General features: G+C 41.7%; 1 protein-coding gene across 2 annotated transcripts in view; it reads left to right on the plus strand.

Moving 5' to 3' along the window:
* LOC138953490 (uncharacterized) overlaps positions 1 to 23,206 on the plus strand; it is a 43,394-nt gene extending 20,188 nt beyond the window's left edge. For both annotated transcript variants that reach the window (XR_011451540.1, XM_070325332.1), the window contains exons 2-4: positions 2,477 to 2,638; positions 11,224 to 11,344; positions 22,539 to 23,206. Coding sequence is in view for 1 of the 2 variants with exons in the window: in XM_070325332.1 (XP_070181433.1) it covers positions 2,477 to 2,638; positions 11,224 to 11,344; positions 22,539 to 22,632 (377 nt within the window). In the remaining variant the exon portion in view is untranslated. The remainder of the gene's footprint in view (positions 1 to 2,476; positions 2,639 to 11,223; positions 11,345 to 22,538) is intronic.
* Positions 23,207 to 23,807: the final 601 nt, after the last annotated feature.

Raw genomic sequence — 23,807 nt, forward strand, 5'->3', positions numbered from 1 at the left:
TCTGAGCGTGTTTTTAATCCAAACATATCATATCTATATGTTTTTGGAATCAGGAACCGACAAGGAATAAGATGAAAGTGTTTTTAAATTGATTTCGAAAATTTAATTTTGATAATAATTTTTATATATTTAATTTTCAGAGCTTGTTGTTAATCGAAATATAACATATTTATATGTTTTTGGAATCAGCAAATGATGGAGAATAAGATGAACGTAAATTTGAATCGTTTTATATAAAAACATTTTGTTTTACAATTTTCCGATTTTTAATGACCAAAGTCATTAATTAATTTTTAAGCCACCAAGCTGAAATGCAATACCGAAGTCCGGGCTTCGTCGAAGATTACTTGACCAAAATTTCAACCAATTTGGTTGAAAAATGAGAGCGTGACAGTGCCGCCTCAACTTTCACGAAAAGCCGGATATGACGTCATCAAAGACATTTATCAAAAAAAATGAAAAAAAACGTTCGGGGATATCAATCCCAGGAACTCTCATGTAAAATTTCATAAAGATCGGTCCAGTAGTTTGGTCTGAATCGCTCTACACACACACACAGACAGACAGACACACACACACACACACACACACACACACACACACACACACACACACACACACACACACACATACACCACGACCCTCGTCTCGATTCCCCCCTCTACGTTAAAATATTTAGTCAAAACTTGACTAAATATAAAAAGGGGCGTGGGAACAGCTCAATCGGTAGCGGCGCTGGCTTTGTACCCATTTTGTCACTAACGAGGGATTTGTGTCCCACAATCAGTTTTTTGCAGACTCTCATCGGTGTCCGAATACCCACGTGTGCACGATTGGGCACGATAAAGATCCCAATCTCACAGCGAAAATATCAGAGCTTGGAAAGTATGAACATACAATGATACACCATTTTGGACACCGCAGCCATGATCTGTGATCTAGATTATGGCTCCGGTGTCCAAAATGGAACACACGCATGCAGAAAACCAATAAAGCAATCCGAATAAACACATTCCAGAAATAATTATGTTAGGTTTGCACGGGTTGTGAAAGAGTGAATACTCCTGCTTTATTGAGGCAAACTTTCCCACGTGACATTATAGGCCAGTCACTAGCGATGGGTGTCTCCACACGTGCTCCCTGTCCATGTGTGGAGACACATCCCTCGCTAGTGTGTGGGAAAGTGTGTCTCAAACAAAATTAGTATATTCACTCTTTCACAACGAATACAAACCCGACACAGTAATTTCCTAACATCGTCTATTAATTAATTTCCATGAGGGTTTACCTAACAGGACTTTTTTGTTTTAAACTTTTTTTAAACTTTACCTTACCATAATTCTTAAGCCTGCAGATATTTTAGTGTTCGGCTGAAAATTATTGCACATTATTGTTGTCCGATTGTAATGATTGGGCAAAAAAAAAAAAATAGGTGTGGTTACGGTAACATAGCCCCAAAAAATAGGGTAGGAAGGTAGGCTATCACTTTTTTTTTTAACTTTTTTTTCTAATGTGTACAAATTAAACATACTTGACAGGGAAATAAGTGTGCGACGCGAGCGCTTTCGCTTTCATTGCGTTTTCTGCACTCCTTTACTTGGGGTTTTTTGGTATTTTTTTGACATATGTAATAAAAAGTTATAGGGTCGGCCCAAAAAAATAGGGCAGGTCGGGTTACCGTAACCACACCTATTTTTTTTAGGCCTTGGTCCTAGCGTGCGTGTAGGACCTTAGACTGCCGAGGCTGTGGCATCTAAGGCTCTTCACAACCAAACCGCCTCAAGACAAACCACCAGACGGCAAGGCACTTGTCCCTGGTACTGTGACACCACAACTCCATTCAAAGTAAAACGAGACCCACAACGGCAGCGCTGACTGCCAGCACTGACACATAATGATTCAGCTGGATCTCCAAGCTAACTCCATGACGCTACTTGAAACCACCTCCGGCTTGGGTGCCTCGTTGGCCGGGAGCTAGAGCGCGACAACCATCCCTCCCCTGTGGTGGCCCTTTTCATTTTTGTCCTTTCTTTTTTCTTTCTTTTGTTTTTCCCCATCTAAAGTCGGGATCAAACCCGGGAACATGCCCCTAATGGTTTTACCCTGAGGGCGTTAGACATCACTTATCATCATGGTTACCGGCACGGTGGCCTAGTGGTAAGGCGTCCGCCCCGTGATCGGGAGGTCGTGGGTTTGAACCCCGGCCGGGTCATACCTAAGACTTTAAAATTGGCAATCTAGTGACTGCTCCGCCTGGCGTCTCTAGCATTATGGGGTTAGTGCTAGGACTGGTTGGTCCGGTGTCAGAATAATGTGACTGGGTGAGACATGAAGCCTGTGCTGCGACTTCTGTCTTGTGTGTGGCGCACGTTATATGTCAAAGCAGCACCGCCCTGATATGGCCCTTCGTGGTCGGCTGGGCGTTAAGCAAACAAACAAAAACAAATCATCATGGTTGGTCCTTTTTCTGTTGTAGCCGATAACAATAAATACGTCAATTCAACGACGTGCCAGGGCAGATGTGCGTTGTTCGTTCACCCGTCCCTGAAGCCGAAGTGCCAGTGTGATGGACTGTGTGGTATCAACCCCGTTAAAATGGACTGTTGCAAGGACTACGAGAAAATATGCACGAAAGAGAGTAAGTTTTGTTGTTGTTGTGTTTTTGTTTGTTTGCGTACAGCTTCTGATTCTTAGATATACCTTTGTGTTCACATCAAGGGCTGTTGCCAGGACTACGAGGAAGTGTGCCTGAAAGAGAGTAAGCTTTTGCGGATTTTTTTCTTGTTTTTTGTTTTGCGTAAAGCTTCTGATTCTTAAATATACCTTTGTGTTTACAATGAGAACTGTTGTCAGGACTACAGAAATATGCCTGAAAGAGAGAAAGTTAGTTGTGATGTTTTTTTGTTTTTGTGTTGCGGACAGCTTCTGATTCTTAAAAATACCTTTGTGTTTACACCAAGGGCTGTTGTCAGGACTACGTGGAAATATACCTGAAAGAGAGAAAGTTGGTTTTTGTTGTTGCCTACAGCTTCTGCTTCTTAGATATATACCTTTGTGTTTACAACGGCGACTGTTGCAAGATCTACGTGGAAATATGCCTGCAAGAAAGTTAGTTTTTGGCTCACGTAAGTGTAGCCTATGCGATGGTAAACTTTGTCTGTCTGTGCGTGCGTGCGTGCGTATGTATGTATGTATGTGTGTATGTCTGTGGTAGAAACTTTAACATTTTTGGCTAAACACCGAAATACTCATTTCACGTGGTTAATTTTCAAGCACCATCTTCAAATTATTGAAGCAATGATCAACATTGTGTCGGCATGTGTGTAGTTAAAGCGTGTATCCAAAGAAAACGGGTGGTGGGGGGTTTTGAAGGGGTACAAGCAGTTGACTGATTTGTGTCGTGTTTGGCATGTAGACGGCAGGTCAGGTGTCAAGATCAGGTCAGGGGTCGCGCGAAGGATTGTGGTCCAGTTCTCACCTCGCCGATTCGCCGGGGAAGACGATTTCATGTTGTTCGGTTTCTAAGCTCCAGAAAAGTAAATAAAGAAGATACCAAAGGGAGATTTCCTACAATTTGATCTGCACAGCGTGTTTCCAATGTCCACGCGAGGAAGAGCTGTCGAAAGCGCGGCAGTCAGTGTCGATCTTGCAGCCGTATCCCGGTAAGTTCAGAGACAGATCTAGTGTCTCCCACTCTGATAACGTGTCACCTACTGTTAATCCGTTTTGTTTTAATTTCTTTTTATTTCAGCAGACACGGATGTCAAACACAGTGCTAGGCAGTCACCTCTAGTGAAATGAGTTGATCTAAAGTGCCTGTAATGTTTGGATGTCTTTGCTCGTGGTTCGATTTATGTGAATTTCAAGACTTGCAGTAGAGTCTCAAGTTAAGTTTACTCTGCCCGAAAAAAACTGTCCACCATTTACTTGAACATGCAGATATAAGGAAACGGAATGAATCTGTTCTCAAAGTCAAAATGATCACGATTTTTTCCTCAGATTCAAAACATGCACTGTCATGGTTTTGTCTGTACAATGTAGTAAGTCTTAAGTACTTTGCAACAACTTCCTTGAACGTGAAAGACAGTGTTTGAATGCTAGATCTGTATCGCGTTTCATTCCAGACTCGATCCTCTCTTTGATTGTAGATCTACTGTTTGCTGTTTACGCACTATCATATGATTCGCTATGTAACGTTTGGTAAGCTTACCTTGCCACAGCTTTCTTGTCTTTGTTGGCATTTCTGGCTGTGTTGACCGTCAGAATTATTTTAAGAACCAGGCTGCTGCAGTCGACATGTTTCGCATATTGTAGGGTTACCATGCTGCATAGGTAAAGTGGCTTGTATAACCTGACTATTCTGTTTCAAAACACTGTTTATATTTGTGTAGGTTGTAGTCATCATAACTAATCGCATTTTGCCATTTGTTTCAGAAAGGAGGTAAACCTACAACAAGATCGACGCTATGTCAGATATATGCCTCAGCCACATGAAGACTTCCGAATTTAGATCTACTCGGCATGGTGACAAGTCTTGATGAAAAGTATAGGACTGAGGACAGCAGTGGAAAAAGTGCCCACATGGCAGGTACCTAACCTATTACCCTAGTCATTTTATCTGTTTGCCTTCTTTTGAAAATTATACATGGAGTTGATATGATGCGTTAGTTTTAACTGTGTGTGTGTGTGTGCGTGTGTGTGTGTGTGTGTGTGTGTGTGTGTGTGTTACGGAGTGAGTGAGTTTGTGTTATGTTACTGTTTGTTGATTTCTTACGGGAGCCTTGAAGGCTTCGCCTCTTGTTTGTTGTGTTTTTGTTTGTTTGCGTACAGCTTCTGATTCTTATATATACCTTTGTGTTCACACCAACGGCTGTTGCTAGGACTACGAGGAAATGTGCCAGAAAGAGAGTGTTAGGAAACGCTACCGTTGCTGAGCTTTGGTTCAGTTTTGTGTGTTGCGTGTAGTTGACTTATTTGTACTTTGTGGGAAAGTACCGATATTATATTTTGTAAACACAATATTTATGCTTGGACGAGAATGCAGGTGAACTTTCTAGTCCTGTCAAAACAAGTTGTTTACCATGCTGTTTTAGTCGTGAGTTCGTGGCGTTCGTTCGGATTAAGTGTGTCGGCGCTTTTGATGTACGTCAGAGAGAATGTCGCTAGTTTAGTCCATGCACGGCTCGTATAATGTAGTTGTATCGTGTTCGGTCTGGAATGTTCTCGAGATTGAGTATTTACTATATATGCCAGCGCGATTTGAATGTTAAAAAAAGCTTCTATTTGAGTTCTGCTACGATGTGCAGTTGTATGTATGGAATGCTAAATAAATCCTCGAACTCAATTTGACGAGTTGTTTTCTGTTGCTGCGAAGACGGGCGACGTAGAATAAAAGAACACAACTATACGACGTTTGAGAACTTGTGGCAATCTCAAGTGTCGTGTAACAGAGAGTAAGCTTTTGTGGATATTTTTTCTTTGCACACGCCTTCTGATTCTGAAAAATACCTTAGTATTTACAACGAATTGTGGCTCAAAGAGAGTAAGTTTGTTTTGTTTTGTATTGTTTTATTTTGCGTAGGGGAAGGGCTCCTAATATGGACCACTTTTTGTTTCATGCTAATAACTAGCTTGTTTTCTTGCGAAGAAGTTTCATTTTGTGTTTGGTAGTCCTCTCTTAGGTTAACGATGAGGCCTAATCAGAGTGAAATAGGTTTGATAGATATTCAACAAAAATTAAATACAGACAAAAATCACAAATGGTCCATATTAGGAGCCTGGGCGCCTAATATGGACCAGTGAAGTGGCCTTCACGAATCACTGTAAAAAGCCCCCTATACTTCAAAATAACAGGATACAACTGTACAAGCCAGACTAATTAAAATAGGCTTTAGATTTATCTGTTTCGGGATGATGAGAGCATTATTTGAAGCACACCAGGAAACTAAAGAAGCTTATCAAAAACAGAGTGAAAATAAGTGAAATTATCAACTTCCACGAAAAGAATACTTTTTGTTATATTTTTTTTAAATCTCGAGGGCTACTTTTAGTTTATTTCCAGCAAGCTTTTTACTGAATTAATAAAAATAGCCTTTAGCTTTTATCTTCTTCGATTTGTTGAAGGTGGTCCATATTAGAGGACTCGCACATACTTTGAAATGTTGCTATTATTTTTTGTTTGCAGCAGAAACTCGGGGTGAACACTGCTAAAATGTGACAAATACGGGCTTAGCTGTCATATGTAGCAATTTTTGTGTGATAAAAGCTTTGGTTGTGGACAGAAACGAGTCCTTTTTGGGCGGCAAATTTAGAGTGAACGCTGCCAAAAGTGAAAAAAGAGAAAAAGCCTAACGGTTTTGAGACTTGTGTTTCTGCAACTCTTTTGACATGTGCAAGTCATCCTGAGAGGGTAAATACAGCGATTAAAACTTTTTTGAGCGCTCTAGCGCCGTTAGTTTGTCAGAACAGGAGGTGGTCCATATTAGGAGCCGGTCCATATTAGGAGCCCTTCCCCTACATCTTCTGATTCTTAGATATACCTTTGTGTTTACAACGAGAATTGTTGTCAAGACTACGAGGAAAATATACCTGAAAGAGAGCAAGTTGTGTTCTTTAAAAATTAAATTGTGTTTGTACAGCTTCTCATTCTTAGATATACCTTTGTGTTTACACCTAGAGCTGTTGCCAGGACTATGAGGAAATGTGCCTGAAAAAGAGTAAGCTTTTGTGGGGGGTTATCTTTGCACACGCGGTCTGATTCTGAAAAATACCTTTGTATTTAAAACGAGGACTGTTGCTAGGACCACCGGGAAATATGCCTGACAGAAAATGAGTTTTTTTTCTTTCTTTGCACATGCCTTCTAATTAAAGGTAGATACCTCTGTATCTACAAAAATGACTGTTGCTAGGACTACGAGATAATATGTCTGAAAGAGGGGTGGTGTTTTCCACACGTTCTGATGCTCTCGTAAGCGACCACCTGCTCACAACGACCAATCCCAAGGATCCCAGACGAGTTTTTCTTCTATATAATTCGCCTTGCCATAGCGACCACCTGTCTGTAAGGACCACTTTTAGACGGTCCCTAGGGTGATCGTTGTAGACAGGTTTGACTGTACCTTTTTTTTTCTTGTAAACCATTCTTAAATCTACACGTATCTGTCCAGGCCTTTACATAAAATAGGAGCCTCCTTCCACTTTGAGACATACCTAAAGTCTAAATCCTGACTGCTTGCTGGGCATAGCAGGTGTCGCACACACACATGCATCACACACGTGCGCAGCCAGTCAACCACCGACTCAATAAGAATCTTGCACAATAAAGTTCCACAAACACAAATTGTAGTAGGCCTATAAGAGGAAATATTATTGTTCACTTATAAACATATTTATCACACACACACACACACACACACACACACACACACACACACACACACACACACACAGACACACACACACACACACACTTCTAAGTTAATGACCTGCTGGAGTAAATGGCTTATTTATCGAGCTAGGTAATAAGGGTAATACTCAAATAATCAACTGAGTCCAGCCGTAGATAGAAATCCCGACGATGTAGACGTAGACGATAGAATGACGATAGAGTGACCCTCGCGCCCCCTAATTGGCGTAGAGGCGCGTCCCCCGGGTGGTGGATGGGGGAGCCTTCTCTACTAACTTCTGAGAGAAGGTCGCATCACTCTCGATGCCGTGAACCTAATTAGGATCTTTTTCTTGTTTCTTTATTTCTGCCTCCCCAAAGTCCTTTTACTTTCCTTTTCTCACCCATAAAATTCTTCACTTATTACCCTTGTTAAGTGGTTCTTGTATAGAATATAGTCAATGTTTGTAAAGATTTTAGTCAAGCAGTATGTAAGAAATGTTTAGTCCTTAGTGCTGGAAACTTGCATTCTCCCAGTAAGGTAATATATTGTACTACGTTGCAAGCCCCTGGAGCAATTTTTTGATTAGTGCTTTTGTGAACAAGAAACACTTGACAAGTGGCTCTATCCCATCTCCCCCCTTTCCCCTATCCCATCTCCCCCCTTTCCCTCGTCGCGATATAACCTTCGTGGTTGAAAACGACGTTAAACACCAAATAAAGAAAGAAAGATAGAATGACGACAGTTAAAGGTGAAGCAGAAGACTGCTTATGAAGATGTAGATATAGGTGAAATGTCATCTTCCGGTTAAAGTTGACACCAGAACTTGGTTGTTTCAGTCTTCAGGTTAACGACAGGCGACCTGGAATAGGCGTAGAGTTAGTTTCATAGTCAATATCACGCTACCCTTTACCCTTTACCCAGCCCGTCTAATGCCAATAACTCCAAAGCAGGATTATATGGACAATGGCACCGGCACGGTTGGCCTAGTGGTAAGGCGTCCGCCCCGTGATCGGGAGGTCGTGGGTTCGAACCCCGGCCGGGTCATACCTAAGACTTTAAAATTGGCAATCTAGTGGCTGCTCCGCCTGGCGTCTGGCATTATGGGGTTAGTGCTAGGACTGGTTGGTCCGGTGTCAGAATAATGTGACTGGGTGAGACATGAAGCCTGTGCTGCGACTTCTGTCTTGTGTGTGGCGCACGTTATAATTATGTCAAAGCAGCACCGCCCTGATATGGCCCTTCGTGGTCGGCTGGGCGTTAAGCAAACAAACAAACAAACAAATGGACAATGGCAATACTGATTCACACACTCATATACCCAAATCACTCATACTGGTAACCATTTAAACATTCAAATTAATGTTTAAACTAGCAACTAGTCTTAATATAAAAACACGATTTAACAATATTTCTTAAATATAATCATAACTATCATAGGCAAAGTACAACAAGTATACAATAGTAGAAACCCATTATACTGCACTTGCAGACAAGCAAACAAACAAACGGCCGGTCGACTCGGACGTATGCATATACCAAAGTAACAAACTACATGTCCCTAAAGTTATTTCCTATAACTCCGATACATATATTACAAATTAAGTAGATATATGTATCGGAGTTATAGGAAATAACTTTAGGGACATGTAGTTTGTTACTTTGGTATATGCATACGTCCGAGTCGACCGGCCGTTTGTTTGATTGATTTGGGTATATGAGTGTGTGAATCAGTATTGCCATTGTCCATTTGTTTGTTTGTTTGTTTGCACATTACAAATTAAGTAGATGTGCAACGCCAAGGCACTGCATACCCCAGCGAAAGACAAACCTCTCTCTCTCTCTCTCTCTCTCTCTCTCTCTCTCTCTCTCTCTCTCTCTCTCTCTCTCTCTCTCTCTCTCAAACACACACACACACGAACACACACACACACACACATACCTCAAGTTACACACGTACAAAAATACACACTCACTCACACGCACTCACTCACTCTCTCACACACACTTCATACACACAAAACACACCCCCATACGCACATATAGACAGACGGACATACACACCTTTACAAACAAACACACATACACACACACACATACACTTACGCACACGCACAAACACACTCCCACCCACCCACTCTCTCTCTTATACAAACAGACACTCACACACACACACACACACACACACACACACAGACTCACACAAATCTCATACACACAAAACACACACTTATACGCACACGGTTGGCCTAGTGGTAAGGCGTCCGCCCCGTGATCGGGAGGTCGTGGGTTAGAACCCAGGCCGGGTCATACCTAAGACTTTAAAATTGGCAATCTAGTGGCTGCTCCGCCTGGCGTCTGGCATTATGGGGTTAGTGCATTCTAGGACTGGTTGGTCCGGTGTCAGAATAATGGTACTGGGTGAGACATGAAACCTGTGACTTCTGCCTTGTGTGTGGCGCACGTTATATCTCAAAGCAGCACCGCCCTGATAATTATGGCCCTTCGTGGTCGGCTGGGCGTTAAGGCAAACAAACGAACAAATACGCACATAGACAGACGGACACACACACCTTTACAAACAAACACATATACACACTCATACACACAAATTCATGCACACACACATTCACACAGACACACACACTCTTTCTCCCTCTCTCTCAGTCTTTCTCACACACACACACACACACACACGAGTACAGACTCATGCACGCGCACACACACACACACACACACACACACTAACACATGTGCACAAAATGAACACACACACACACACACACACACCGCGCGAGAGAAAAAAGACTACAGGGAGGCATGACGTCATGATGCATTAATTGACGTCAAAAACTTTTGACCGTGACGTAATCTTCTCACGCGAGCTTTATCCATAGTCTTGAACAACCACACAGAAATAGACTTGGAAAGTACAGAATTTCTACCCGTCCAAAGCGGCCTTGGGTGGCGTTTGCTCAAAAAATGGGGGCGCCAATTTTACCCACCGTATTTTTGTTAGTATGGTCCCAATTTTTGGTGAACTTCCATCTCCAACTGTAGCCCATAATCGGGCACAACGAATCCTTCTTTGTCATGTATTATCGGTGTGAACATTTCTCAAGTCGATTACAGTATGGCGTTCGTGGGATACCTCCAGCTTCGCTGGGATAAAGACTCACCGCATCTCGCCCATACAACATGCGCTTGTGACAGCAGGCATTCTTTTTTCTTCTACTTTTTGCTCCTTTTTTGGGCTGAATTGATTTTGTAACCTGCAAAATACATTAGCCAAGCAATTTCCACTCAGCACAAAAAGCGGTCCGGATGATGTTGATATTTGGTTTGTATTCTAGTAGAGGAGATTTTTTATCCCATGGAACTGAACTGAAGTGATTCAACCTATTTGTGTGTGTGTGTGTGTGTGTGTGTGTGTGTGTGTCTGTCTGTATGTCTGTATGTGTCGTAGGTGTATGCGAGAAGAGCTCGAAGCAAACGGTTAAATGGTGCATGGTAGTTCGGCGAAGCACGCATCTCAAAACTTCGAATTGTACTGACTTTGTCTTGGTGATAGAAGAAGACTTTCATGTTTTAACAATGTTTGTCTCACAAGCTCAACACCTATCTGTCTATTCTCTAGATATAAACAGTGAGGTCCAGCGCGCCATAACGAGTCTTCCGATTCACATCTATAAACGTCCACTCGAAATAACATTTTGAAAAATGCTTGCTCTCTATGGAGATCACCGAGGGTGTTCCCTGGCAGTAAGGGTTCAAACGGAAGAGTGTATGTACTGTATATAAAAGCCTGGCGATGTCTGTGATCAGATGTTTTTTCCAGCCGTACCCAAGGAGAGCTCGGACTTAGTGGTCTGGGTGGCATCCATCGTGGGATGCGTCTTCGTTGTGGTCATCGTCCTTGCCGTTGTCTACTTCTGCCTCATCAAAAAGAAAGATATAAGGTGGGTCAATGATAAACGTGTTGTGTGCAATCGTACAGCATAATCCCGCTTATAATTCTGTGATAGGGTGGAGTGGAAGGGGGGGAAATAGGCCAGGAAGCATAAATGAGACGCCAAGACAGAGGTTGCGATAACGTGACTTTTAATTAACGTACACCAGAAAGCACATCAGAAAGCAGTGTAGTTCCTTCCTCACTATACAGCCGCACACAACTCGTCGGAACTGAATTACGATCCCGGTCGAAAGTCACTTCGCTGATATAAAACCAGCTCTAAAACGTTTCTCACACACACAAAGTCTCTCTAAACAATCCTCGAATCACTCCTTTGGCAAAATAAACGTTATAATGGCTCGGCTAGACTCCTTACATTAACACAGTAATCGTTCAATCAAACGTTAAACAGCACAAATCCAAGCCGATACGCACACTGACACACGACCTCTCACTATGAAATCACACCGGGTACTATTCTAGCCCACGCTATCATTCTGAGTCACGCGCGCACCCGTTCAAACAATCAACCAATAAGAAACCAGCCTTCCTACACACCTACAACACACAATAATCCTAGCGGGAGACACAACTTGGGTCAGGGGAAGATAATAGACAGGGGAGGCAACTGGGTCGGGCAGGAGATAATTACACAAAAAGACTGGGTACGCCACTTGGCTACAATTCCACAGTCGAACTTGTCTATAACGATCACCCAAGGGACCAACGAGAAGTGGTCGTTTAAGACAGGCGGTCGTTAAGGGGAGACAGGGTAGGCAAACACTTTTTTTCTTTTTTTTTTGAAACAGTTTGCTGCTTGTTTGATTTTTGCAAGCATAATAACTTAATTAAGGGAAACCATTTTAAATTTTGAGTGAAAAGCAAATTTTTTGGGTTTTATTCACCAAAAACTGAGAAAAACATCATAAAATGTGCTTATTTTTTTAAATGTTGCAATTTGTGAACCAGTGCATGTTTTGATCCAATGTTTCTTCTTTGCAGCGACATGTGTGTGTTTAATAATTCTGTGCATGGAAAATGAATTCAAAGCAAAATATGTTTTTGATTTAGCATTTTCAGTTATTTGTTCAGTCCGGATAAGAAATTATGAATCAGTACTCATAAAATCACAACCAATGCACTGAACTCTTATTCCATGCACAGAACTGATGCTGTACGACTCATAAACAACATATACAAAAACTGAACAAATCCATCAAATCTGTCAAAAGTTGCAACATTTTAATTGTAACGTTTTGTCTGAAAATTACATTCAGAGAAAACAGCATTTTAAAGATTCGAACAAGTACATAAAAAACAAGTAGCACAGTGCACCCTGAATTCATATGTTTTTATCAGAATGACCACTTTACTATGTAGGGAAAAGGATTTGACAATCAAATTATCAGGATTTTTTTTATATACATCATATGAAAACAACCATCTTTGTTTGTACCGATATGAAAACATGAATCAGAACCAAACTGTCAGACTCATAAAAACCCAACCAATGCACTGAACTCTTATTCCATACACAAAACTGACGCTTTACAAATCATAAACAACATAAACAAAAATGAAACAAATCCATCAAGCCATTCAAAAGTTGCAACTTTTTAATTACAGATGTTTGTCTGAAAATTACATTCAGAGAAAACAGCATTTGAAAGATTCCAACCAGTACCTCAATAAACTAGTAGCACAGTGCAGCCCGAATTGATATGTTTTTATAAGAATAACAACTTTACTATGATGGGGAAATGATTTGACGATCAAATTATCCGGACTTTTTTTTTAACATCATTTGAAAACTCATCTATGTTAGTGCAGATATTTGTTTGTTTATTTGTTGCTTAACGTCCAGCCGACTACGCAGAGCCATATCAGGACGAGGAAGGGGGGGATGAAGGGGGCCACTTGTCAAGCGATTCCTGTTTACAAATGCACTAACCCATTACTTGTGTCCCAGCAGGCTTTAGTAAAACTAAATTAATACCTACTGGAAGATTACCAGTTTCCAGTATGTTAAAATAGGCTTAACCTATCTACTGCTGGACTTACATCAGAACACTAACAGATTAAACTATACATGAATCGCGAGACAAGCGGCAAGAGAAGAGATTTTTGGAAAAAATACAGGTGAATGAGCAAGAAGGCAGAAAAAAGAAAAGAATTCATAAAGAAAAAGAGAGTATGACAGGAAAGAGGAACCAAAAATCTACCTAACAGCAAACTAGAAAGCTCCTGCGGTTCCAAAAACAGGAGGGGCCTTTAATTTCATAACCGCAGTGCCCCACTGCGGGAAGTGCAGATATGAATCAAAACGAAACTGTCAGACTCATAAAAACACAAGGAATCCACTGTACTCTTATTCCATGCACAGAAATGGTGCTTCACAAATCATAAACAACATATACAAAATTGGAACAAATCTATCTAGCCATTCAACATTTTAACCTTTGCCGTGCTTCCTGGGTTCACCTGTACCCAGAGACACACTAAAATCATTGTAACTCTGGAACCATTAAAGGTATCGTTTTGAAATTTTAAGTATCTCTCACACACCTAATTTGCTCTCTGTCTGCAAATTTTTAGTGTGTACATGACAAAACATCAGAATTAATTGATTATGATAATTTACATAAACACTACCGATGGCGCGGGTTCACACATACCCATACTTTTAAAGAGTAGTAGTGATTGTAACTATCCCTCTGCCGACGGCGCGGGTTCTGCTACACCCATAATTACCAAAGCGGCGGAACAGTGTCTGTCTGCCTGTTTGTCTCCAAGAGACTGTCTGTCTCTCTGTTTGTCTGTCCGTATCTCTCTGTCTGTATGTCTGTTGTCAGTTGCTCTGTCTGTCTGTCTGTCTGTCTGTCTATCCGTCTATCTGACTGTCTGTCTCTGTCTCTCTCTCTCTCTGTCTGTCTCTCTCTCTGTCTCTCTCTCTGTCTCTCTCTCTGTCTCTCTCTCTTAGTCTCTCTCTCTGTCTCTCTTAGTCTCTCTCTCTCTCTCTTTCTTAGTCTCTCTCTCTTTCTTAGTCTCTCGCTCTCTCTCTTTCTTAGTCTCTCTCTCTCTTAGTCTCTCTCTCTCTCTTTCTTAGTCTCTCGCTCTCTCTCTTTCTTAGTCTCTCTCTCTCTTTCTTAGTCTCTCTCTCTCTCTTTCTTAGTCTCTCTCTCTCTCTTTCTTAGTCTCTCTCTCTCTCTCTCTCTTAGTCTCTCTCTCTCTCTTTCTTAGTCTCTCTCTCTCTCTTAGTCTCTCTCTCTTTCTTAGTCTCTCTTTCTCTCTCTTTCTTAGTCTCTCTCTCTATTTCTTAGTCTCTCTCTCTCTCTTTTTTAGTCTCTCTCTCTCTCTTTCTTAGTCTCTCTCTCTTTCTTAGTCTCTCTCTCTCTTTCTTAGTCTCTCTCTCTCTCTCTTTCTTAGTCTCTCTCTCTTTCTCTTTCTTAGTCTCTCTCTCTCTTTCTTAGTCTCTCTCTCTCTCTCTCTTAGTCTCTCTCTCTCTCTTTCTTAGTCTCTCTCTCTCTCTCTTAGTCTCTCTCTCTTTCTTAGTCTCTCTTTCTCTCTCTTAGTCTCTCTCTCTCTCTTTCTTAGTCTCTCTCTCTCTCTTTTTTAGTCTCTCTCTCTCTCTTTCTTAGTCTCTCTCTCTCTCTTTCTTTGTCTCTCTCTCTCTTTGTCTCTCTCTCTCTCTCTCTTAGTCTCTCTCTCTTTCTTAGTCTCTCTTTCTCTCTCTTAGTCTCTCTCTCTCTCTTTCTTAGTCTCTCTCTCTCTTTTTTAGTCTCTCTCTCTCTTTCTTAGTCTCTCTCTCTCTCTTTCTTAGTCTCTCTCTCTCTCTCTTTCTTAGTCTCTCTCTCTTTCTTAGTCTCTCTCTCTCTCTTTCTTAGTCTCTCTCTCTCTCTTTATTTGTCTCTCTCTCTCTCTTAGTCTCTCTCTCTTTCTTAGTCTCCCTCTCTCTCTTTCTTAGTCTCTCTCTCTCTCTTTCTTAGTCTCTCTCTCTCTCTTTCTTAGTCTCTCTCTCTCTCTTTCTTAGTCTCTCTCTCTCTCTTTCTTTGTCTCTCTCTCTCTCTTAGTCTCTCTCTCTTTCTTAGTCTCCCTCTCTCTCTTTCTTAGTCTCTCTCTCTCTCTTTCTTAGTCTCTCTCTCTCTCTTTTTTAGTCTCTCTCTCTCTCTTTCTTAGTCTCTCTCTCTCTTTCTTAGTCTCTCTCTCTCTCTTTAATTGTCTCTCTCTCTCTCTTTATTTGTCTCTCTCTCTCTCTCTTTATTTGTCTCTCTCTCTCTATCTTTCTTAGTCTCTCTCTCTCTCTCTTTCTTAGTATCTCTCTCTCTCTATTTCTTAGTCTCTCTCTCTCTTTCTTAGTCTCTCTCTCTTTCTTAGTCTCTCTCTCTCTCTTTCTTAGTCTCTCTCTCTTTCTTAGTCTCTCTCTCTCTCTCTCTCTTTCTTAGTCTCCCTCTCTCTCTTTCTTAGTCTCTTTCTCTCTTTCTTAGTCTCTCACTCTCTTTCTTAGACTCTCTCTCTCTTTCTTAGTCTCTCTCTCTCTCTCTCTTTCTTAGTCTCTCTCTCTCTTTCTTAGTCTCTCTCTCTCTCTTTCTTAGTCTCTCTCTCTCTTTCTTAGTCTCTCTCTCTCTCTCTCTCTCTCTCTCTCTCTCTTTCTTAGTCTCTCAGTCTCTCTCAGTCTCTCCCTCCCCCTCTCCCTCCCCCTCTCCCTCCCCTGCAAGAGGTCGGTGAAGGGAGAATCTCGATGCAATCACTGAAGTAGCGCTGTGGGTTTCCCTGAACCCACCCCGTCGTTAGAGAAATAAACGGTAAAAACCCTCTTTCAAATGTATGGGTTCAGACAAACCCGCATCGTCGTTAGAGGAATAAACGGTAAAAACCCTCTTTCAAATGTATGGGTTCAGACAAACCCGCATCGTCGGGAGTGTGTAGTCAAAAGCGGCATCCGGCAAAGGTTAATTACCACATTTTGTTTCAAATTACATGTAGAGAAAACAGCATGTAAAAGAGTCCCACTAGTACATTAAAAAAGTCAATTATCTGTGTTTGTGCTGATATGAAAATATTGATCAGAACAATACAATACAATACAATAACTTTATTAATCTCTAAAAGAGAAATTGCATTGCTGAGCTTTTGTGTCCGTAATAAAACATACATAAAACATTCAAAAATAAACATTTGTTCTATCTAGCCAAACTGTCAGACTCATCAAAAACCCAACGGATGCACCGATTTCTTATTCCATTGCATAGAAATGATGCTTCACAAATCATCAACAACATTGCATATATATAACAACATTACATATATACACACAAATGGAACAAAGCTATCAAGCCATTCAAAAGTTGCAACATTTTAATTACAGTATTTCTGTGCTCAATCCTAACACTGCAGCAATTTTCTGTAAAGCTGAATGTCCCTTTCCAAGTTCATGTACCAACATGGTCATAAGCGGATTATTTTAAATGCAACTTTACCACCCGACGAGTTGCAAACACCAGGGGAAGAGTAAACAAGTGCAGACTTGAATGGACACTCATATGCACTCCAGATGCAGGGCCTGTGCAAATCCTTGGGCTGATGCATCACCTTCTTTCATAATCAGACTGCTATCAGACAAGCATTTAGTACAGAATAGACCTTTCAGCAATAGATTGAGCTGATCAATGTTGACAAAAGCCCAACACATGTCAGCAGAGTGACGTTGCACAGTGCCAGCATCCATGTCTGCTTGTGATGGGTCAGAAGATGGCAAAGTATCTGTATCTTCTGGCAAAGTAGCTGTATCTTCTTATGGTTGGTCAGAAGGTGGTAAAGCTGATGTTTCTGCTGTGGAAGAGGGTAGTTCCGGTTTAGCAAACTTTTCCACCAGGTCAATCCTTCTCCTCGCTGCCACCACAGGAGGACTGGCTCTCCCCTTGCTCCAACCTAATAAATACACAAACACTGATTTACTATTTGATACAACTGTCCATGGTTTTTGTTTGTAATAAGCTGCAAATGTTAAGACTCAATATAAACGTCAACAAGTGCTTGTACTTTATTTTGCTAATGACCATGTCACATGGGGTGTACCTCAACTTTTTGGCTAGGCCGGTAAATCAGAAATCCCAATCGGCCCCCAACCACTGAACCAGGCGGGTTTTCTTACAACCACCTCAGCGGCTCGTACCCACATATGTCGGTTGACGATCACACACACACACAAAAGACATTCATTAATTTAACACTAAAAACATTTCAGCTTCTGCTTAAATGCTGTTATGAACTTCAAGGCAGACACAGTTGTCTCGAGTAGAGTGGAGGCGATTCTCGAGCAGACGATTAGTGCTCCATATATGGGTCAATCTTTATTTGGTTTAGCCTCTCGCCAGTGTGTCTAAGTAGCCCGGATGTTCAAGTAACAACGGTCACTCCAAGACAAATTGTTGTGCCTCATCCAGTCCGATTCTTATTTGGTTGAGTCTGGCATCTTAAGACCCGTATCAGACGCCAGGTTATCATCGCTAGCAGCAAGTCACTTTCCAAGTATCCTCAGCGTTTTCAAGAAACAAGTCCTTTCTTCTGAACGGTTTGGGTTTTGCATTGTTCTAATTTTGAATATGTGGTAATTAGACTCTGAGCAATTGTTTACGAGGCCTGGGGAAGCCTGAAGTTTTGATTGTTTGATCTAAAATGTTCGCATCCTGCCTTGCCGAATTGACATTTTGGTCAACTTGGTTCTATTCATCATGTTTTGAAAACCTTGTGAATTATTTCTAAGCATAGGCTATGCAGGTTCGCTACTCACCTTTATCAATAAGGCCAACAAGGATCTATGTATCATAGCCTACGCTACCTGGCGTCCCAATCCTGGGCCAGAGGACGCAAGTGTGTCACAGAGGTAGTGCGGGCATTAATTCGCTCCCGCCTCTTGTACGGGTGCGAAGCTTACTTCGCGACGCACCCGGCGCTCATGAAAAAAACTGGCTATTATAGAGTGCAGGGCGCTCAAGATAGCTCTGGGACTCTCCCAACAAGTGAGTAATAGTCGAGTCTACAGGGAGTGTGGGTGGCTGCCCCTTGTAGATGAGATCAGTAAAACTCCGTTCAGCTCAGTCTGCTGTCAGAGTCCACGCTGTAGAGAACTCTGCCTGCGAGGTCCTGACTGACTTTTTTCCTCAGCACCAAACTTATGAGGCCAACACCAAACATAGCACTCAACTCTTGGCCAAAACGCTACCCTTATCCGACACAGTAAACCGCATTCTAGCCGATAGCGCGGTGAAGGTCAGTGAGCTGGCCAGGGTCCCCCCGCCCTCCTACCCGCCCTGGCTTGAGGAAACCCCTACTATTATATATGACAGTGAAGATAATACTACCAAAAAAGATAACCCCGTCTTCCTCGCTACTGTTACAAAAGAAACCCTAAACTACACATTCTCGGAGCATTTAAAAGTCTTCACTGACGGATCCAAATTTGCAGACGGCAGCGTTGGCTGCGCCTTTGTGATCCCAGATCTCAAAATCTCAAGGAAATATAGTCTTAATAAAGACATCTCCATATTCTCAGCCGAGCTATTTGCCTTGCTCATGGCATGCACTTTTATAAATGACCTCCCAGTCACACCGCGTGCGGTAGTTTTCTGCTCTGACTCGCGCTCTTCACTACAAGCTCTGCATCGAAACACATCAAATCGGGCAGAGCTACAAAGAGAAATCCTCTTTACATGTCACCAGTTAATCGCATCCGGCACATCCGTATCATTTCTCTCGGTCCCCTCTCACGTAGGGGTCCGGGGAAATGAACTGGCGGATGTCGCTGCCAAAGAAGCGGCAGAATCTTGCCCAGCTAACACTAACATCGGCTACTCAGTAACCGAGTTCTACAGTAAAATTCGTAAATTTATTCAAAGTCAGTACGTAACATCCCTGTCCTGTCAACCCATTGATATGAACGATCTACACCCCCGATCTCCCAACAAACCTCCTCACTATCTTCAGACGCCTCTGTGCCGGCGGCTGCCGCTTCCATATCTTTAACAAGTCCCGCCATTGTGGAGAACCCTATTCATTCCAACACATTTTCGCTCCATGCGCTACAAATAGAATTACCTTTAAAACCTTATATGACCATATGCAGCTCCATGGTCTGAGTCCCCAGGATTATTTGCACAGTAGCAGTTCTCTAGGCTGGTCACACCGAGCTTGCTGCTGTGCCGACTGGTCAGGGTCTCGGACATGGGGCTGTGGGTATAACTCTAAGCCCAGATTATCACATCAGCGTGTTTCAGTTTGAGGTCGAGTGGCTCCCGCCATCCCTCCTGATTCTGGCGACTACCTTCTAGACAACATATCCTCACCCTAGGCTCACTAGTCGCCAAACTGTACATGTTTTTTTTATTACCACGGCCTTCGTGGCTTGCATCTTAATCCTTTTATTTATTTATTTTTTTTTTGCTAAAAAGTTTTGAGATTTATTGTTCGTGTTCCTCTTACTTGCTCATCTATTTGCTTTTATTGGTGATCCTGAAAGGTTCTACCTTTTAACTCGTTTTGAATTAAAAAAAAAATCATTTTACAAACCCGTTATTGAAGATATAGAATACAGACTTATAATTCTTACCAAGAAACATCTTAACTACTTTTCCTTTTATTTTAACGAATTCCACAGAGCATTATCATCTCAACCCCACCCCCTGCCCTCCTTTTCTTTTTCTTTTTTTTTGAAAGCGAACAAACACTCAAATCCTTAATGGCTTAAAACCGTAGGACTTTTAATATTAATTTTAAGGATAATATTTTATCAGACACAACTAATGCTAACGTGGCTGACCGAACTTATTATTTGAATACACCTCCTCCGTACGAAAGGGAAAGAACTGGTGTTATGGGGGGTGGGGGGAGGTTGATTACCCACCTCTCAATCGATTGGCACGGAGGAATGACCAAAATAAGTAAGGTGGCAGGGAGTTTTACCAGCATAGTGTGCATTTATTGAATGCATCAATGTAAATTAGGATTCATTTTAAGATTAGGATAATTTACAATGTAATTTAACCTTCAAACTGTAACCGCTCAGAATATCATTCCTTCCTCCGCCACCTTCCCCTCCACTCTCCCCCCCCCCCCCCCCCCCTTCTGTGTGCAATGAATGTATGGATGAAGATTGAGGAAATGGCAATTTGCAGATATTGGTACAGGTGGAAGGGTTTGCCTTTTCCTCAAGCTATCTTTACTATTAATATTGACATTGTTCAAACAGAAATGAAAATAAGATAAAATAAGAAAACTTTGTTCGTTTTTATTTGACATAAAACATGGAAATTTGTCTTTTGGCACCACATCGCAAATGGAGTAAAAACTGATTTCCTCTAGAACAATCACACAAACTCAATTAACGTTATTGACAAACAGTTCGCATTTCTTGTGCAAACATGGAGCTCTGTACGCTCCCCCTTATCAAAGATAACTGGCCGTATCACAAAGATACACAGCTAAATGTATCTTTGTATTTTTTATGACGGGTAGTGTATTTCAGATGAATGTACTGTAAATGCGGATGAAATTAAATTTAACTCTGTTCGGTGTTTTGTTCACGGATGGACGTACTATATCATATGCGAATGAATTCACATTTTAATCTTTAGCTCGGCGTTCCGTTAACAGACTAAACGTACTGTGTATGAAGATGAATTTTCATGTCATTCGTCTTTCGGCTTCATGTTCACAGACAGATCTTCTGCACACTGGATGGATTTTAATCAAAATCTTTTGCTCGGCGTGCGGACAACAGTACTTTTTTTTTTTTTTTGCACGTGGGGATGAATTTACATATATATTATACTTCTTCTATTTCTCTCTGTCTTCGCAGATACTGATGAGAGTTCATTTGTGCCAGAAACTGTTCCGTGGATTTAAATTAAAAATCTGTTGTTCACAGGACTATTTTCTGCACGTGGGGATGAATTTACATATTATTCTTCTATTTCTCCCTGTCTTCGCAGATACTGATTTGTGCCAGAAACTCTTTTGTTCCGTGGATTTAAATCAAACTTTTTTGTTCCGTGGATTTAAATAAAAAAATCTGTAGTTCACAGGACTATTTTCTGCACGTGGGGATGAATTTACATATAATTCTTCTATTTCTCCCTATCATTCCATGTCCATGTTTCGTTCTCAGGCAGAGTTATATGTGGTAATGCATTTACCGTAAACTACCTTGTATACGCACTGACACACCCCTTACACACCAATTTCGCTCAAAAGTAGGGGGTGGGCGTTTACTAGGTGCTGTTCCCTGTGCCGAAACTGTTCCTCGTGAGAAATAGCGGTATTTGATCACTTCAAGTGATATGAGAATGATATTAGGATTTGTTTCCGTGCAAAAATGTCTTTTACATCTGTCTCTTTCTCTGTGACACAGACGCGTTTGTGTGTGCTAGTGCCTCGCGAGAATGGAACATGGAAACTAACCATAACAATCCCTGTGTGTCTTTTCACAATGAAAATGATGACTCAAGATCTGCTTCGTATATCCAGTGTTCTGAGCAGCAGCATGTCACGTGTGTCTGAAAAAAATCATACACTGAAATATTATAATCGTAGTCAGTTCATTTGTCCTGATCAAAGTCATCTAGCAAAATCGGAGATGGGGGAGGGGGTAAGATACATTTCAAACACAGCGGCGTATTTAAAAAAAAACACCGGTCAGTTCATTTAATGTCTTTAATTGCCCCAAGATCGATCTGTTAAACCTTAGATGCGTCTCTTAAAGCGTCGTGTACTTTTGGCAAAGCTATCCAGAGACTGCAGTGGTAAATGTATGAACTCAACGGTATGACTGCATTGCAGCATCTTGTCATTATTCACTTGAATGATATCTCTGTATTTTTGTGAAGGGGATAAGAATCAACTAGAAACTGGAGGGTGTTTCTATTTAACACTTTTGGAACAAATGAGCGGTATGAGTGTTCACATGGTTCTGTTCCCTCTACACTGTTTTGGACCCAAAATAGGGGGTGGCGTTTTCTCGATACTGGCCGTTTACAAGGTAGTTTACGGTACATGTATAACTCTTTCATTCTGCGTTCTGTTCGCAGACGGATGTTCATGGAGATGGATTCACAGTTAACTCTTTTATTCCATGTTTCACAGACGGATGTATATGGGAATCCAGTTACATTTACATTTAACTCTTTCGTTCTGTATTGTGTTGACAGACAGATGTCTCTCGTGGGTGTTGGCAGCGCTCATCGTAGGGTCTCTGGGGCACGCAGCATAAAACAAATCAACTCTGAACCCCCAGCCATGTAACACTCACATCATGACGGCGTTACCGCAACACACACAACACGAAGAGAGCTTCATGCAGCCCTGAACCCCCAGCCATGTAACAGTCTGAGATGAAATTCTTCTTCCTTTCTTCAACACCCTTTTTTTTTCTTCAGTACCTCAAATTGTTATCTACAGTATCGTTTATCTTTTCGTTGTAGGCAATGTGATATTGAATTATATGTTGTGTTGTATTCAAAATGCCCAAGAACATTACTTAAAATATCAAACAATAACAACATAAAAATAGATCCTTCTTCCTGTTGGAGGGAATCCTCCCTTTTCAGTCCTGGACTGAGACGCACCCAAAAGCTGCAAACCGAATGGGAGCGAGCCGCGGGGTCTTACTGATGGAAACTGATATTGAGGCGCGATTGAGATTCTAACCAATCCGAGCCCGCAGCTGGCTCCCACCCGGCGGGTAACATTCTCATGCACTTCAACCCTGGTACTCAGTTTGGTGTGAAAGTTTGGACAAATTTAATTCATTGTGAAGCAGTAAACAGCACTGGCACCATGAATGAATCGTTGCCTGTTTTAGGGAACACAAAGCATATGCAAATGTGATATTTTTCAGTTTGTTGTGGAAATGATGAAACTTCCCAATCTTTTCGCCACTTATTTGTTTTTTTGTTTCCATAATCATCTCTCAAAACTGCATGATCCTCCTGGAACACGCGCGCGCGCGCACACACACACACACACACACACACACACACACACACACACACACACACACACACACACACACACACACACACACACATGGAGGGGGGGGGGTTCTAACGAATTTGACGTATCTGAAGAATTTGGGGATTCCACTGTACCTTGATAAACACGTACACGGCACGTGCGAAATCTGCTCGAAAACGAACCACAAGTGTAGTAATTAATCAAATCAAAGTGAGTGAATGTCCTTCAGGGGGCTGTCTATCTCGGTAGTTGGCAACCAAATGTATCTAAGAAGCGCCACGTGGCAGAAAGACGGGAGCGCCATCTATGATGCGGCCCCCTCTGGTAACATTCATCACAACCAAGGGAATTAAAGGCACAGTAAGCCTCCCGTAAACAATCACAGATACTGTCAGGCGTTTACACAAAGTACAAACACCCTTTCGTTCAAACACTCACCGCTTGAGAACATCCTAGGGGCCCTA

This window comes from Littorina saxatilis, linkage group LG17 (assembly GCF_037325665.1).
Source record: "Littorina saxatilis isolate snail1 linkage group LG17, US_GU_Lsax_2.0, whole genome shotgun sequence".
In the NCBI taxonomy this organism is placed as follows: domain Eukaryota; kingdom Metazoa; phylum Mollusca; class Gastropoda; order Littorinimorpha; family Littorinidae; genus Littorina; species Littorina saxatilis.